General features: G+C 51.7%; 4 protein-coding genes across 4 annotated transcripts; 2 read left to right on the top strand and 2 right to left on the bottom strand.

Moving 5' to 3' along the window:
• Positions 1-269: 269 nt before the first annotated feature.
• On the top strand, positions 270-2,089 carry CKM354_001124400 (uncharacterized protein; the record flags this gene model as incomplete). Its single annotated transcript, XM_044806723.1, has 6 exons — positions 270-501; positions 558-649; positions 718-975; positions 1,039-1,659; positions 1,714-1,842; positions 1,904-2,089. 6 exons carry the CDS (start codon positions 270-272, stop codon positions 2,087-2,089), a joined length of 1,518 nt encoding a protein of 505 aa, XP_044662658.1.
• A 2,600-nt stretch (positions 2,090-4,689) lies between these two features.
• Positions 4,690-5,726, top strand: CKM354_001124300 (uncharacterized protein; the record flags this gene model as incomplete). The annotated part of the gene is made up of 3 exons (XM_044806722.1): positions 4,690-4,905; positions 4,956-5,439; positions 5,497-5,726. 3 exons carry the CDS (start codon positions 4,690-4,692, stop codon positions 5,724-5,726), a joined length of 930 nt encoding a protein of 309 aa, XP_044662657.1.
• A 4,791-nt stretch (positions 5,727-10,517) lies between these two features.
• On the bottom strand, positions 10,518-12,945 carry CKM354_001124200 (uncharacterized protein; the record flags this gene model as incomplete). The annotated part of the gene is made up of 4 exons (XM_044806721.1): positions 10,518-10,774; positions 10,825-11,071; positions 11,123-11,865; positions 11,946-12,945. The coding sequence occupies 4 exons, from the start codon at positions 12,943-12,945 to the stop codon at positions 10,518-10,520; spliced, it is 2,247 nt and encodes a 748-aa protein (XP_044662656.1).
• A 932-nt stretch (positions 12,946-13,877) lies between these two features.
• On the bottom strand, positions 13,878-16,217 carry CKM354_001124100 (uncharacterized protein; the record flags this gene model as incomplete). Its single annotated transcript, XM_044806720.1, has 5 exons — positions 13,878-14,863; positions 14,921-15,291; positions 15,350-15,675; positions 15,740-15,956; positions 16,012-16,217. The coding sequence occupies 5 exons, from the start codon at positions 16,215-16,217 to the stop codon at positions 13,878-13,880; spliced, it is 2,106 nt and encodes a 701-aa protein (XP_044662655.1).
• Positions 16,218-17,245: the final 1,028 nt, after the last annotated feature.

The following is a 17,245-nucleotide window of genomic DNA, read 5'->3' as shown; positions in this document are numbered from 1 at the left end:
ATTTGTGGGGAAGGAACGTACTTTCAACTGCAGACGCTTTACGCTACCTCCGCTACAGCTTCGCTACAGCGGAAGAATGGTTGTCACCTGGGACTTGTGTAATTGTGCAAATCCCGGACCCGTCTTGTGCGACAGATAATCTTGCTACGACATGCTTTCTGTATTTTCATGAGGTATCCTCTGCTTCGCTTCTCTGTCCCACATTTTCAATCTCAGTGCTTCAATTGCTTTTCTGCGAACAAGTCGAATAAGGCATCCAAGTAATCAATATGGACTGTACGACCACTGCGGAGGGCACTTCCTCTCGAGGTCTGTACCTACAGCTGGTCCTAGGTGCTGTATTCCTGTACTATATCGCTCGCCCGATCATCTTCGCTGTGACAGATCCGCTGAGAAAGATTCCTGGGGCCACAACTGCGCGATTCACAAAGCTTTGGCTCGCTCGACAATACGTCAAAGGCGATTTTCATAGGACGAACAGACGGCTCCATGCAAAATATGGTTCGTGGTCGATGATTCTTGCTCGATTGGTAGGAAACTAATCGCTAGTGTCTCAGGTCCAATCGTTCGCATTGCACCAGGGTACTACAGCATTGACGATTTCGATGCTGCAAAACTGCTCTATGGTCATGGCACTAAATTTGTGAAAGTAAGTACCATGTCTCGAGTGCTTCGTTGTTTTGTTGCACTCTTGGATATTGAAGCTAGATCATCTAGTCGGATTGGTACAACACTTGGGGCCAACTCAGCTGGACCAACACTTTCAACGAAAGGGATCCTCATATCCACGCCCAACAGCGTCGCAAACTTGCTTCCTCTTACGCTATGTCCGCGCTGCTCGCATACGAATCTGGTGTTGATCAGTGTAGAGACATCTTGGAACAGAGCCTCATGTCAAAAGCAGAAATGTCCGCCAGCATTAATGTCCCACGATTTGCCCAGTATATGGCTTTTGATGTCATTTGCCAGATTTCGGTAGGTTTTTTCTCATCCTCTACCCAGCATGGACTGCCTTCTTTTCCACTGACCGGCAGAAAGTTCAACAAGATTCCCGGCTTCATCGCGAGAGAGAAAGATGTCGATGGTTGTATCGAAACTCTAGACACGGGACTTTTCGCAAACTCAGTTGGCGGCCTCTATCCAAGCTTCCATAGAGCCGTTCTTCAAACCTTTCAATTTCTCCGACTACCCAACCCCATGACACGGCACTTGCTTAGATGGGTGAACGACGAAATCGAGCGAAGACGACGGGAGAAGGCGAGCGGCGGGAACTTCAATTCTACTTCGTCGGATATGGTTTCGACGCTGCTGAGTGCCGCCGAGGATCAGTCTGGCCGAATCACGGATGGCGAAGTCATGCGTGCTGCGATGACGAATGTTTTTGCTGGTTCGGATACCACAAGTATTGCTCTCACGTCGATTCTATTCCACTTGTACCAGAGCCCGAGGCATCTTGAGAGGCTACGATCAGAGCTGGAAGAGGCTATTCAGAATAAGACAGCGTCGGAGAACATCACTTTTCAAGAAGCTCAGAAGCTTCCCTTTCTGCAAGCGATCATCAAGGAGGGCATGCGCGTCTTCCCTTCGGTCGCACTTCCTATGCCGCGAGTCGTACCTGCAGAAGGATGCAATATCGCTGGAGTCGATTTTCCGCCTGGCGTAAGTTGTAAATCGTGCCACACAATCATCCTTTCGCTAACAATCGAATTACAGACCATCGTAGGAATCAACCCCTGGGTCGCACACGCGAACAAAGACGTTTTCGGATCCGACGCGGAATCCTTTGAGCCTGATCGATGGCTAGGTGAAAAGTCTTCGATGCAAGACGCCTACAATCTCACAGTAAGCATGCACACATCACTCACGATTACTGGCATCCTCTTCTGACCCTTGGCAAACATAGTTCGGAGCCGGTTCTCGCACTTGTCTCGGCAAAAATATCAGCCTACTCGAGATATCCAAGATCGTACCGATGATCGTTCGTCGCTTTGATTTGAATTTCGAAGACGTGACAGAATTGGAAGGCTTGAATCGCTGGTTCGTCAAGGCTGATAAGGTGTTCGCCCGCGTGTCTTTCGCTTCAAAGTAAGAGAATTTGCAGTCTCGTTGCTCCTTACCAATTAGCTTAGCGACAGAGTCAGAGACCAGCCCTCGCGCAATGAACTTGAACATGACTGTTTATCTCTGTCAGTGGCGCTGTGGAGCTGTCTACACAGAATTTGAATCGTGGTGGTTGCGAAATTCTTTGAATTCTTCGCTAGGGTGGCTTCCTCCGCCATTTCATTTGTTCTTTTTATTTTCTCATCCGGCCATGTGAGCTTCCTGAGCACTTCAGTCGAGCTCCTTGCGTGCCAAAAGGATGTCATCATGGCGAGTCGAGCACTTATGCCTCAGCTCGTTTGTTGTCACATTCACGAACACGACCATGGATCGGACAATCGAACGGTGGCCATCGAGCTTCGACTTTGACCCCAACAAGTGCCTACAAAGCTCACTCGGTTCATGTCAGAAAAGTCGAATTGGCTGCAGATGGCACTCCACCAGATGGCGATAATTGCAAACGACACTGCTTTCAATTGCCCCTTCTGTGTGCTCCTATTTGGATTGGCGAGTGTGCGGGTATTTGGTTTGGACAATGTATGTTCCGTTTTGATGCGAAACCTTGATTACATCATTGTACGAAGTATCTGCATCGAAACAAGATTCATTGTCGCTCCCGCCACTGTTCTCGTACTGAGTCCCAAAAGTGTCCTCTCACATGTATGGTGTCTGGTGTGTCTGGGGCTGGTCCGCTCGCCCGCCTGCTTCTTGGTCCCTGATCTTTGTAGCGGCACACATGCCAAAGCATCCGGCGAATGATCCAGTTCTCCTCTACCACGCCGTCGGTATCGTGGCCAAGGTCATATATCGCTTTAGTTGTCGCGGAAGCCTCTCTATAGATGCGCAGGATTTCTTGGTGTGTTTGAGATTCATTGAATGAGTTCCTACGAAAGCATTGTCAGCAGCGGTTCTCGATTCTCTTTGACGGCGACAAACCTTCCACGCCCATCGACCGCCCCTTCAACAAAGAGTCTGGCTCTTCCTTTGGTGGCTTCAGCCTACTCAGTGTCAGTCGAATCGATGTCAGCGTTATGTGAAAATTACCTTCATTGCTATATATAACGCCCCATGAGCATCGTCATTCGCCGCGAGTCTCAAGCGCTCCATGAATCTCTTCTTACTCTCACTCTTCGCCTGAAGCACAAAACTCTTATGCCGCTGTGCCACTTCAAAGCTCCACAAGTAGAAAGTGGATTTGTGCGACCGTTGCACCAACTCGATCATAACAACATCTTGGAACATGGAAAATGGCGTAGTGCTTGTAAGATACTGGTGGTTTCCAGTAGGCCTCCATCACATCGTATCTTGTACAGTCCTGAGCAAAGCGTTTCATCGTGGTGCTTACAGGAAGTCTCCTACAGTCAAGTGAGATAAGTTTGCCAAGGATGCACGTCGCGAGCGGCGAAGCACCGGGGTCGACCACTTGCAATTGATTGGACCCAAAAGTCGCACCATGAACATATGTAAGTGTGTTGCCACTCGCCTTGCATGCGCAATATCTGAGCCGATCCAGTAGTTCGTGACTCGCATGTGGTAGGCCAGCACGGTAGACAGGAAGCAAGCAATGTTCACATGGGTTACTCTCTGGAGCTCCCGTTGCAGCTGCTGGCCCGCTACCGACTGTCGTTATTCAAGTGCATGAGCGGTTCTCATATTTTTGCTCTCTAGAGGCCGTACACAACCTGAGCCAGAAGCTTCGCTGGCAACGTTCGATGCTCCAGCTCTGAGCACGACACCTTCTCGGCGGCCTGCTTGCCAAGCGTGCATACTCGTCTGTATTGGGCATTGCGCTGCGTTTTGGCAAACGCACTGCGCCATCACATGCAAACCTGGTAGGAGAGACACATCACTGTCTCCTATTTTGATTGTGCTTGCTACACAGCATCGGAAGCACAATCTTCTCATAGCGCTGTGCCACTTCGAGGCTCCACAAAGTAGAAAGTGGATTCGTACGACTGTTGCACGAACTCGACGATAACGCTATAGTTGAACTATGGAAGATAGTGTGGTGATTGCAAGATATTGACAGTCCGCACTCGGCCTGGGACAGAGTCTCAAGCATCGCATCGCCTATCGTGCAGTTCTGAGCAAACTGTTCCATTGTGATACTCAGAGGAGATCTCCTGCAGTCATGTGGGATATGCGTGCCAAGGTTGCTCCTTCCGGGCGTCGCAGCACCGAGGTCAAGCGCTCGCGTGTGATTGGACCTAAAGGTCGCACCGTGATTGCATACAATCGTGTTGCCACTCGCTTTGCAAGCGTGCTTCCTGTCGCGATGCAGCACCAAAGACAGGAAGCAAGCAATATTCGTTGGGTGACGCATTGCTGCACTCGCGGCGGAGCGGAATAACGTGGAAACTGAGACAGAAAGGAAGACGTCGCGATCGTCGTTTTGCTAAGCGGCGAAAGAACGAGCTCTCAGAAGCTTCAGACCATGAAGAAGGCTTTCCGAGGAATCACACGAAATCGCGAGATGCAGTAAACGAATTTCCATGTGCGGCAGAGGACATATTCCAGAGCAGCGATTCGTCTGCGGTCTATAAGCTAACGGCGCACCTTCAGTGGCACCGAACATCCAGGAATGATAACATGGTATCCTGGACTAGCTCTCTGCTGTTCGCGATTCAATACATGTTCTACAGGCACCGAATGCCAGACGATTCTTCGACACTGGATGAGATTCGGCTCTACGGCGTAGACACGGCCGAGTTTGAGGATGCGACCTTCATTCGTGATTGGACCTTATCCGAGCATTCTCCGCTCACAATCAGTATCTGGAGAGATTCGAAAGCTTGCGGACTGCTGGTGCGCACTATTACGGCGAATACCTTTCTCAAGGTGCACTCAAAATCCAGGGTAAATGTAAGAGCGTCAGTGGACAGGTCATGTTGGACAATGGCCTTGCTTCGCTGCGGCCGGAATTTGGTTCTTGGGATGAGGGCCAGAACGAGTGGGCGAACTCAGTCCGCAGGATCCGCCAGCAATTGACCTACGAGGAGCAACAGAATATCATTACAGAGAATGCCGAGGTTGCACTTATTGTCATTCAAACCTTCGACCTCATCTGGCGATTGCAGATTGCAATTCATCTGCTAGCACTACTTCCGAGTCAGCTGGGTGTCGACGACGTTGAAAGCATGTTGATCAGTGGAGACAGGTCTGAAGGTAGCCATGTTCGTGGCAGGAAGTTCGCTATGAGGCTGATGACTTCAGTAGATTTTGAGTCTCGCGAATGCCACAGCACGTCTATTGTGCCTTACGAAGAGATGCCTGAGGTATTATGCGCCAGAAAGATTCTGCGGGTCGTATGTACTGTCCGTAACCAAATGCGAGTGAAAGGTCCGTATGATCAACGCATAGCAACATAAATTCCAGCATCTGCTAATAGCTGACTAGAATCCATTGGCGAGGCCGAATCATTGATTCGCCGTGCAACTATGTGTGCCTTAGAAATGGGAGACGGGATGGCAAGCCTGAGTGATAATAATCGCTCCAAGCTACTACATCGAACGCATCAAGTGGCGTTCGTTAGCAGAACACTCGAAGAGATAATTGCAGGTGGACCTCGAGTTACATTCGAGGCATCTCAAGCGCACCTGCCAGACGCGCCGCATCTGGCTGTATAGTTACTCCGTGCAGCGTAAACGTCTGGCCATGGAATGGTCGGCTCTTATGGGCCTCCTGAAAATTGTAGGTGCTGCGTTATATGTAGCAAGAGTTCGTACTGACCATATCGTTGGATATTCTTGTGCTGATGGATTGCAGCTCCCAGAGAAATGGTTCCCGTATCGGTTCGACTTCGTGGGAGCAAGCCACCAGATATTCCACGTGCTTGTTCTCTTAGGACCAATTGTTCATTCAGCTCCACAGATGATGTGGTCTCCGCATTCAGTCATGCTCGCTTATTTGATCAACTTTTTTTCTTTTTCTTTTTTACCCTCGGATCTTCCTGCTGAATCGTAGCAGCGTTATTCTTCTGTGAGCTCCGCGGATTCTTCTTGTTCTTTTGCGCAGGAATATCTTCCTGGACCATCTTCGACTTCGTCTTCTTTCCGGCCTTCTTACATTTCTCTTTCACTGCCTTTGTCTCCTTCCCCAAAGCTACTTCAGGCTCTATGGGTTGACCTTTCTTTCGTCGAAGCTCGAGGCTCTGCCTCATCCTCCTATTTTGCTTTGCTTCATCCTCATCCTCTGCCCGCGGCGGAGACCGCCTTGCATCTATGTTCGAAAGTCCCACATCCGTAATGCATTCAGTTTTTGTGTTGAAAATCTTTTCATGCTGTGCAATAGGCGACTCGGATAGACGAGCTCGGGATCGTAAACTAGTCACCTTTTTGGCTGACGTCGTATCGCCGCTCAGCTTCCAGAATACCATCTTTAACGACAAAAACATGTCGGAGACAAGAGCTCTTAGCGTAGTCTTTCTTGCTTCAGCTGGCATTTGCCATGAGTCCGCGACTCCATGCGAAAGTGGATATAAACTTTGCCCATGCGCACATTCCCACATTTCCCGTTCGCACATTTGTATCCAATCACACGAATGATCGATTGGCCACAATTCATATTCGAAGTCTTCCGCACCTTTCACGGTCGGATGGATATATCTGATTTGTAGAGCTCCATGGTTTTCTGCTTCTCCTCTTAGGATCGGTTCCTCTAGCGTAAGGAATGTTGAATTCGGCCGAAGGCTTTCTCGCTTTGGTGGGGGTAAGGTCAGTACTCGCACAATACCAGTCGTGCATGCGTATCGTGCAAACAATATCGCAGCCCCTTTGACGTATCTACTCCACTTCTTTCGCGTCTTCCAGGCCCTAGGACATCGAGGACTCGTCGGATCCATCAGTGGACCCATTATAGTCGTTAAGTGTGAGCATGCTTCTGTCATCTGCCCATTTCTGCGCGATCTCGCGAGATACTCCTGACCAGAAAACTAGATTACAGTTAGGCTTGGTCTCGAACTGCGCAATGATCTCTTGTGTCTCCGCTTAGTTGAGATACTGCAACTGCAAGGATGACCTGGGCCGTTTCGGGCAATAGCGGAGCGACTCCGCAGGAATTTCCTCGTGCTTTTGGACGTGTCGCATTACCAGCTCTAGTAACGAAGTCACCTGGCTGCGATGTATGAAATCCATGCTTTGTTATGTTTGGCGGCAACGTGCCTTTAAATCAAGCATGTTGGTCCAGACCTTGACTAGGAAAACCGCTGAAGAAATGCAGGAGCACCAGAACCTTTTGTGGTCTTTAATGAATGGTGGTCTGTGACTTCTGAAGCCTGTCTGTGGAATGCGATAGAGTTCAGCTAGTACACGTTCTGTTCCAGGGTTACTCGTCTCAAACGATTGTTCCTTATGCGCGTAACATGCCTCTCCTAGACAAGCAGAGCAGAGCGTTGGGTAAATCAGCCAGACGCGGGGACCAGTGAGCAAAATACCTGCTGTGACCCATGGTATACCAGCGGTCCGAGAAGGTATAGTGCTACCCGGGAGTAGGCCACGCGCTCCAATTGGATTGGGAAGATTGATTGATTGATTGATTGATTGATTGATTGATTGATTGATTGGTTCCTACACGGTTGCAGCCTGCGGTATCAATGCTGGCTATGCCCGGATGCAGAGGGTTGGCAAACAGCCGACGCAACGCTGACAGAGCCAACGCGCCCCACTTCGCCGTACCAATAGCACGACCAGCTGCTCCCTCGCCTCTGCTTGCGGTCTATCTCGACGACTGACTATATATATTTCCGTAATGAGTGTGCCTCTCTCTGTGTCTCCTCTTGTTGCTACTTGTATCAGCCATGTGAGAATCCTATTCTGTTCCATTTGTTGTGGCTCTGGCGGTGCCCTTGCACCATATCTGCGACCGTCTACATACAGTCTCCCCCTAATGCTCGGCTTCGTCTGCTTGTTCTGACCCAAACAATTTCCCTCTATGGGCATGGGTGTGTGCATTGAATGCGATCCATGTAACATTGCTGCCTCCTACTAGGTTCCTATGTGGCCGTGTATTCCTTTCTTCTTGCGTCGTGTGTTGTCGGTGGGCTAGTAGCGCCGTAAGTCATCGTCCAGCTCTGCAGATGAGATTCTCCACTCGTACGAGGCGTCGAATTACTAAGTATGAGAGCTCCATCGCGAATCTCCCTAGACCTTGTCGGATGTGTCGAAGGGTGAGCAGTCCTTCTTCACGGGATTGGGGGGTGACAGTGGACGAGGCTGTCTGTGGACCATGTATGTTGTTGGCATCGACCGTAGCATGCCGAGTGTCTAGTGTTTCGATTCGCGGGGAAGATGATACCGTTCTCTCCGAGGGCTCGTCGATGCGGGACATCGCAGACGTTGTCAGGGGTTGGTTGGTGATAGACTGGCCGGAAGCCTATCGGTGACGTGTGTTGCTGCTGTAGTATCGTTGGGTGTCTGGGCTTCGTCGTCCCATCTGTGTTGCCGGCGAGTCGTCCACGGCGCTGCTGCTGCCGCTGACTTCACTACACGCGTTCTGCCCGTTTCATGCTCTCGGTGTTTGGTGGCCGTTCGTCTCCCGCGACCGCGACGGCAGCTCTGCTGGCGCCTGTACGCGGAGGGACGCGCAAGAGCCTACAGACGCCGTCACGGCCGCGTGCAGACGTGTGATGTACTGTTGTACTACTGAATTCGAAAAAGTGTGCTTCTCGCTATGTCGATGGTTTTTTCACTTGCTGGCCATTCAGCCGCAGTAGCTCAAGAGAGCGCGATAGTATGCGTCATCCGATTAGCGGAATTGATAACAGAGCGGCCAAGATTGCGGGGAGTTGTGGAGTTGCGCTTCTTGCGAACTAGCAGCACGATAGAAGTGTTCTAAGACCGTCGCGCGTGCTGGCCACCTACAGATGCAAGAGCAGCAGATAACTTCTGCGAGGATGAAGGGGAAGCGGAACGCGCGCGCGAACGTGGTTAGTAGCGCCTACTGCCCGCATCATTTGACCCCGGGGGAGGTGCCAAGTAAGCAGATTGCGGCGTTTGCTAAGCGAACGTGCGACGTGGCGATGCACACAATGCGAAGTGGGTATCCCGCATGAGGGCGACCGTAAGTGTCCGGGAGCTTACATCATCGTCAATGGTCACAGTTCGCCCTCATGCATCTATGTCGCAGAAGTAAGTCCGAATGCGGCTGGCCGCAGGAGCGTGTATGCTGTAGACTCCAAGGCTACGAGCACGCAACTAAAGGCAAGCGCAACAGGTTGTTTCTAAGATAATTAGCAGCAAGCTATACATAGTGGGAAAGCGCAATGCCGCAGCATACAGTGCTAGACCAACGGGAATCTCTAGCATGCCCTCCCAAGATGGGTTATGCAAGCAAAATGCAATGTACTGAATTTTAGGCTCTACATTCAGTGTTCGAACTTGCAGGACGATAACAAGCGACTACTACGCTTGCAGTGTGCCGGTCGACCAGAGAGCGATCTCGAAGAGTCGTCCTCAATTCGTTCAGTGTCATATCGTTCAAGAAAAGCCGATTGTCTTGTTTTCCATGAATCTCGAGGGGACCATCAGAACAGTGCAGAGTAAGGCAAATAGATGGTTCAACGATCCGCTCGAAAGAGCAGCGCTCTCGCAAAATATCTCCGGCCGACCTTGTATGCAAAAAATGACCACCGGTTAGTGTTGAGCCGGGAGCGACTCAGATACTGAAGCTGTGGTGCAGCCGCAAACCCCTCCACTTTGCGTAGAGAGAACGTCCGCTTACAGTCTGCAACGTGCTGCCAGTGGAACATCAAGCTGACTGAGGCTTATGAAAGTGATGAACTTAACTGGCGTGTTGTCGTATTGGACATCGTGCACATCTCTCTGTCCTTTCCCTACACGCGAGAACTTCAGAGTCCTCCGAGCTTCTTGCGGATTCCAGAGAAGTGCGCTTACTACATTTGAGGAATGGCTTCAGGAAGGCTCGCGCTCAACGCGTCTCTGGAGATGTCAGTTCTTCCTCGAGTCGTCTGGCAGTATACAATATTCATCAAAGTCGCAGTCTGCATTAAATCGAAGCATATTCAGATCTGACTATTGAATGCGGTCCGCACGTTTTGCACGTTCACCGGGCCATTGTACTGCCGATATCCCCATTCTTTGAACCTTCTCTTATAGAAGAAGCATGGCGTGTAAGTATTCTTCAAGGATGTTTCGAGCCGTCCCGTCTTTACGTTTCGACTGGAACGATACAGGAAGGGTGTGAAGGCAGAATCACACTTACAGCAGTCAGGAAGTGGACACAGACGGTCCGCCTAACGATTGGAACTTGCACTGGGACGCTTGTTAGAACGTACTCTGTTGTTTGCGGTGTAACGAACGCAAAAGAATCGCTGTTACTTGTCCGTTTCCGGCTACATCGTGTGCATACGCAATTTGTGCCGCGGAGCGCCGACATTAGCCATGCAGAAGCTGTCATTAACATCAACCCCAGTTGAACCCAAGGTCTTTTTTAATCTTGGGGCTGCGTTTCTTCTTCGACTTCAATGGCGATGCTGATGCTTCTCCAAAACCGTTCTGTACCGGTGTAGTTGCTGGGAGTTCCATCGCTTCTGCGTGCTCATCCTGTTCAGCCGCTTCGCTAATGGGCGAGGGTGATTGCGACTTCAGGGGCGAAGGCGACGTATCATTTTCGCCTACTGTGCTATTCGACTTTCGATCCTGAGCCAGATGGATGGAAGCTGATGTGTGGCTTGTTAGTTTGAAACATGGCTTGTCTTGGAGAACGTACCATGCGTTTTCAGGCGATGCTTGCCGAGGCTTTCGAGCTCTTTCGACGCCTTTGTCAGACTATCAAGCTTCTCCAGAGCGTGGGCACGATCGCTTGCGTTTTTGGATTTTTCTGCTGTCAGGTGATTCACATCGGCATCCGTGAGTTGTTCAACCGTTCTGTGATCGAAGACGAGGGGCAATTTCTGTATGAGTTGCTCCTCAATGACGTGTATGCTAACATCATCGACCCAATTCTTCAAGGCCACCTAAAAAGATCGTTAAATGTGCGTAGAATGCTGAATTTGAAGCTTTTTCACCTTGTAGTATGCCTGCAGATAATCCACTGCAAGCTGACTTGCGTAATATCCCATATCCACTTCCTCGTGTTCTTGGACGATCTGGATGAGGTTCTTGATATCGCTTTCATCGAGTTGAAAGTTGCCATTGAACATGAACTTTTGGGAGATTGCGCGCTCTAATCCCCGTTTTCGCCGGTTGGCTTGAACCTTTTGCACATTGCTAATCAGGTAATGGTTGTAAATAATTGGGTGTCCAGCAAGGTGCGGCCGAAGCATCTCATCTACTTTTCTCTCCACCTCACATCCAAGACGGTCGATTGCTCTGTCGATGAAAGTAAACAACGCGTCAACAGTATCGGTGACGGCAACTGCCTCGAGTACAGCTTTTGCAGTCCATCGAACACATTGCATGATGTCGCGATGGACTTCCGCAACGAGTCCCCGCCATGGCTGGCATTGTTCTCTGAAGAGGTCACCGATGATCTCTGGGTTGAATGTGCCGGGCAGCTCCGTTCCTCTACTGTGACGCATAAGCTCCTTTACAGAGGCGATATATTCTGCTCGTCGTATGCGTTCGATATGATGGTGATCGCTATCGGACTCTTCGTCATCCTCGACAATCACTCGGTTGTGACCTCTTACCCTCATATCCTCTGCAAAGTCCTCAGGTCTGTTTTGAACGATAGCGCGCAGGCGCTTCTGTTGTCCCTGTTTTGTACGTGCATGCCCAAAGAAGCTGTCGCTGTATGCCCCGTCAACGGCTGCTTTCAACAGTACCAAAACTTCCAGCTCACATGCTGTAGATAGCTTCGCTGCTGCTGTGCAGTGTCGCGGGGCTCACCGAGCTGCTCCAGTCGAGCTTTGCACTCTTCTATTCCCAACACAACGTCGGCATGCAGGCTGGGGAGGTTTTCCAGGATCTGGTTTCTGAGTATGTTGCTTAAGCGAGGCCTCAAGGATTGAATGCCGACCGTGCTCGGATTCAGCGATGCCCATGCGCCCGCCGCGAAGAACTGAGATTCCTGCAAGTCACGCACAGCCGTGGACACGTCGCGGGTCTCGAAGCTACGGTTCTTCAAGACATGCCAGCCGAGTCGAAAGACGACGTCCTTGTTGTGGGCCATCGTGATGTATGCTGTCTCGCTCTCTGACCCTCTGGACAAGGTGTCTGGCTTGGTGATTAATCTTAAGGTGCGCACGCCATGAGGGTCGAGCTCGAGGGAGTATTTAGTGACTTCCTGCAAAGCGAGATCACTCTTCGCCGAACCCACGGCTAAAATGATGCTCCGCGGCTTTTCCATGTAGCTTCGCACCATTTCATGGACAATAGGAGCCTCATCTACCGACTGTTCCCGATTGCCTGCACGGAACAGGCCTGGCAAATCCACGAGAGTCAAGTGCGGTTGCTCTGGACCCTCAAAATCAACACGGAGCACATCACTGCTGAATACCTTCGTATCGGATAAGCCCATGGCTTGCTTGGCTTGTTCAATCAGACCGGAGAGATCAGGGTCAACAAGGTCAATCTTGTGGTTGAATTGGGACAGGTTCCGACATTCTTCTGGCTTGCGATCTGAGCCCGGGATAATCGAGACTTTGACGCCCACAGTCTCATTACAGCGAAGTACCAGTTCCGTGGCGAAGCGTGTGCACAGGTTGTCCTTGGTGGGAAACCGGAGGCCTGAGATTGCTTCCAGTACGGAGCTCTTTCCTGCCGATTGATCACCACAGACGACAATTTGTGGGAGGTCAATGTAGCGAGTGATGCCCGTCAAACGCAACCTGTCGACGATGTCGAGTAGGGTGCGATGGTCTTCAGACTGCAGCTCAGCCCCCGCCATAGTTTGAGGTGGATGTGATATTGAAAAGGAGGAGAATTCTTCAGTCGATGGTCGGAGCTGCCGCTTCGTTTGCTGAAGTACCATTACTGGCCTGCCCTGTGGAGCCTGCACCCACTGCTATGCTGGACAAATGAGTATGCTCCTGCGAGATATTCGAGGCTTCTGCTTCTGACATAGTATCTCAGAATGTTGATTGACATAGCTGCATTTTGGGGGCCATGGCCCGTGATTTGGGTATGGAGCACATCATTCACGGACGACTACGTCTTCTGGCACTTCACGAAATACTCTTCCGGTCTCTCCAACAATTTTCCGATACGCAACATGAAAATGCCGAGTATACTGTTTTGCTGCAGCATTCGCCCATTGTAATCGATTGCAACTGATTCTGCACCCATCCCCGCAGTGCGTCACACAGTATGCAGATTGTGAGAGCTTCGAATCAGCTCCACTTCCGCAGCTTCGATGCACAAGGGCGACCAATGACACCGGGGACTGCAGAGATCCATGAAGGCGACCACGACGCCTATGCAAATGCCAGCTTCGTTGGCACACGCGTATGGAAATAGCTGGAGGCCAGCACCTCGTCTCGTACGGGCCAGTGAGATGCAGCGCTTTATGTGTGGATGAATTTCCTGACTATCGGATTAAATATGTCGACTTCCGATGCACGATTTGGAAGCCGTTTCTGCCGACTCCTTAGGACGATTGGTAGACCACGCCACGTGCAGCTTCTCCAAGCAATGTGCATAAATAACGCCACGCTCATTAGAGATAAAAAGTAGCTGATGACTGAGGCTCGTCAACCTCATCGCAAGCGCCACAGTGCTGCATTCTTATGTCATACACGACCCCAGTCGCGCACTTCTAGAATCTGGACCCGGCCAACCACTCGCCGTTGACATGTAGTCAGGACTTGCACCCAAAGGAGATTATGTCAACGTTTTGTGCACTCTTGCTGCGTGGTTCCGCAGATGATCTACATGCTCGAGCCATCGATCGTTGCACTTTGGATGTGGGCACCTTATACGCTCTTTCGTATCGTGATACTGTAGGTGCTTCCGGAATAAGTGCCTCTTCAGGCAACTGCGGTCCCGGAACTGCTTCGTGCGATGCGCAATGGGCAGTTGCAGGTTGCCTATGCAAAAGATGCATTGAGTTGGTAGACACTGCATCCGGACTGGATCAGGTTCGACGACCTTCTTTGCGCCTGCTGCTGTGCGGTCCTCTTCGTAGGAAGCGACAGAGCAGGCTGCCTTCTTCCGGCAAACTTTGCGCTGTGTCACCTCCTGCCGCTTGCAAAGAGCGGCCACGGCATCTATTGCTTCCACTCGACGCTCCTGGTCTCCAGTATCCTTGGATGGCGCAAAGGTGAGCAACGCGCCAAGGACACGCCGACGTTCGCTGCTTAAGGTGCTGACTGTCTGGGCTGATGTCGTTTGTTCGGTGGTCCGACGGTCTCCCCTCAGCTGCCACAGGATATCATCAATCGGCTGTTCCTCCTGGTATCTCGTTTGTACTTGCTTCAACGTGAGCTTGTGTACCACTCTTTTCGTGTGCAGGTACTCCCGCTGTGCATGTCGGTATTCCGTGTATTCTCGCGTGCCCCTCGACCGATTGATCGTCGTATGGCAAGCCCGTGCTTGATTAGCCAGACGATCACGTATTCTTCGCGCCAGGACGACCTCAGGATGCTTCCTCATCTGTGCCACCTGCTGTTCATTGAGAGATTGCGGTCGGCACGGGTCAATCGAGCGACTCATCCCGCTTGCCGCCCGGATAATCGCAGTCTGAGGTTCGAGTCCTCGATACGCCGCCTGCGTGTCTTGGGTGATGTACCGCGACAGGTAATTGTGCTGGAAGACGGCAGACGAGGAGTGCTGCAAGATGAGGTTGCGCTGCGAATCGCTAATGTGACCTGATATCAATTAGCGACATGCTGGGGGGAGGATCGGACACATTGTAGAGGACGAACTACTACTGTCTAAAGCCTCGCCGTGTCCTCTACGGAAGCAATACGGCTTTACGGGCATCTCAAAGTTCGTAATGGTACCGAGCCGCCTTAACCTCTCGCGAAGCCAGTTCTCCGTTACTGCGTCGTTGGAAACACGCAGCCCACGGACAGTCCGCTCTGTTCTCCGAAACAGCGGCAGCTCGGCTTTCGACTGCTTGATAGGAATGCGGAGCTCGCGCTTTCCCGGTGGGATGCGCAGTTGGAACAGCTCGGCAGGGCTCAGATCAGGTACGGCAAAAGCATCGTCAGCGAATAGCAGACCGAGAAGCATTGTCTGAGGACAGAGGAGGAGACAGGATTCAGAAGGAATGTCGGGGACGGGAAATGTGTTCCTAATGGAGGCGTTAGTGAGATAGCTTCGCGGTAGGGGAGTGCAGCGGCAGCACTCACGCGTCTTTACCGCCGAGGTAGCGTTTGGTATGCTCGAAGGTAAAGTCGATCACGAGCCTCGGCCGATCACCCCCGTCACAGTTAGGGAGTAGTGCAATTTTCAAGTCTTTGTATTGCAGTCGGCGGAGAGCACCGGGACGATTGCCCGTGATGCCGGCGAGCTGGATCATCAGCGCCAGCTGCGCCCGCAGGTACTCGTGCTGCAACTCCACGTCTGGAGATTCCCAGAGCGTTTTGAGCAGCTCGAACTCGTCCTCTGCTCGCATGATGGGCTTGTCCTCCTTCGCAGTAGACAGCTTGAACTCTTGCGCCAGGTTCTGCCGGGCCTGGGGTACGATTAGCAGTGGCAATCGCACTGTATGCTGGCGACACGTCTCGTAACACACTCACTCCGCACATTTCGACTTGGACAGCAGGGTCTACGCTATAACAGCCAGTCTCCAATTGGCGGACCAGCGTCAGCGTGTTCCAGTAGGTCTGGAGAGTTCGTGCTTTCCGTATTCGGCCGCCCCGCTCGCGCAACATCCAGTGAAAGAAGTTGTACAAATCCTTGATGTGGAAAGTGCGCAACGTGTCACTAGGCTCCTTGCCGTGTGTATTACAATAGCTTGTCATTGCTTCAGCCTGTGCACCAGCTTCAACAGAGCACGCGCGCCTCTCACCTATCCCACAGCTTTTTCAGTAGCGATTGCAGCTCTCTGCTCTTCGGCGCATATATCTTCTTCGTCCGGCCTGGGTCGTAGTGGTCCTCCGCCTTGCGGGGCTCGGTCATCGTACTCGTTCGAGGAGGCGTCATGCCAGAATGACAGTCGTCCATTGCGATGTGCTCGTGCTCGGTAGAGGGGTTATTGAAGACGTGATCGACCATGTCCGACGATTGGGTCTCTGCTCTGGCGGCGTGGGCGAGGCGTATCGCAGAGGGCAGATCGAGACCGAGATGCACGCGTGCTCCTGCCGCTGGGACAGAGCGGCAGTCATCTTAAATATTGAAACCCCCGTCGGTCGCAGCACCCGAGGAAGCGCAGCACTGCCGCGAGCGCAGCAGCATGCCGTGCGGCGCAGAACGAGGTAGCGCGCATTGTTGGGCGAAGGCATGTGTAGCGTGGGCGCGTGCGTACGCGTGAAGCGTGCTGTGACGCGGGAAAGTCTGCAAGCTAGAGCGAAAGCGGAGGTGAGATCTGGCCGAAATGCGCTCTAATTTGTGCGCATTTGCGTCCGCAATCGGGTGCATTTTTGCCGTCATCGCGCTGTAAGTTATAAATATATATTACGTTATATATATTTAAAGTCGTTACTATTATAGAGTATAGTTGTCACGGGCGGAGGCTAGCAGGAAGGTAGGTATGGTTGACACAGGTACAGTTGCTACGGACAGGGCTCAGGTGCTCTGCGCTACCATATAGGTAGCCCGAATTGACAGGACGTAGCTCGAAGAGAGGAAGGGAGAGCTTTCTCTCTTCGAGCGTACAAGTGTGCAGGCGCTCCCGTGCTTCCCGCGCACGTGAGCCGGGGTCGGCGTTACTAACTTCCGCCGACTTCCAGGCAGTCTTATGTCTACGGGCCCAGCCCGTGACATTACTCCCTTCCTAGCAGTGACGCTCCGAGTCACGTTCTTTCAAAATAGGGCGAGTGCAGCGCACTCCCTTCCTAGGCAGCGTGCAGCTCCTCTTCCTCGGGTCTTACCCGAGGGCGGAACAAAACAGGACAGATACTCTGCAACAGCGGAGCAAACAGGTTAGCTCCTGCAAGCAGGAGCCTTCCACGGTATCGCTTAGGGTTAGGGTTAGGGTTAGGGTTAGGGTTAGGGTTAGGGTTAGGGTTAGGGTTAGGGTTAGGGTTAGGGTTAGGGTTAGGGTTAGGGTTAGGGTTAGGGTTAGGGTTAGGGTTAGGGTTAGG

Source organism: Cercospora kikuchii (genome assembly GCF_019650295.1).
Source record: "Cercospora kikuchii DNA, contig_00008, whole genome shotgun sequence".
NCBI lineage: Eukaryota > Fungi > Ascomycota > Dothideomycetes > Mycosphaerellales > Mycosphaerellaceae > Cercospora > Cercospora kikuchii.
This window is presented reverse-complemented; position numbering and strand designations above follow the sequence as displayed.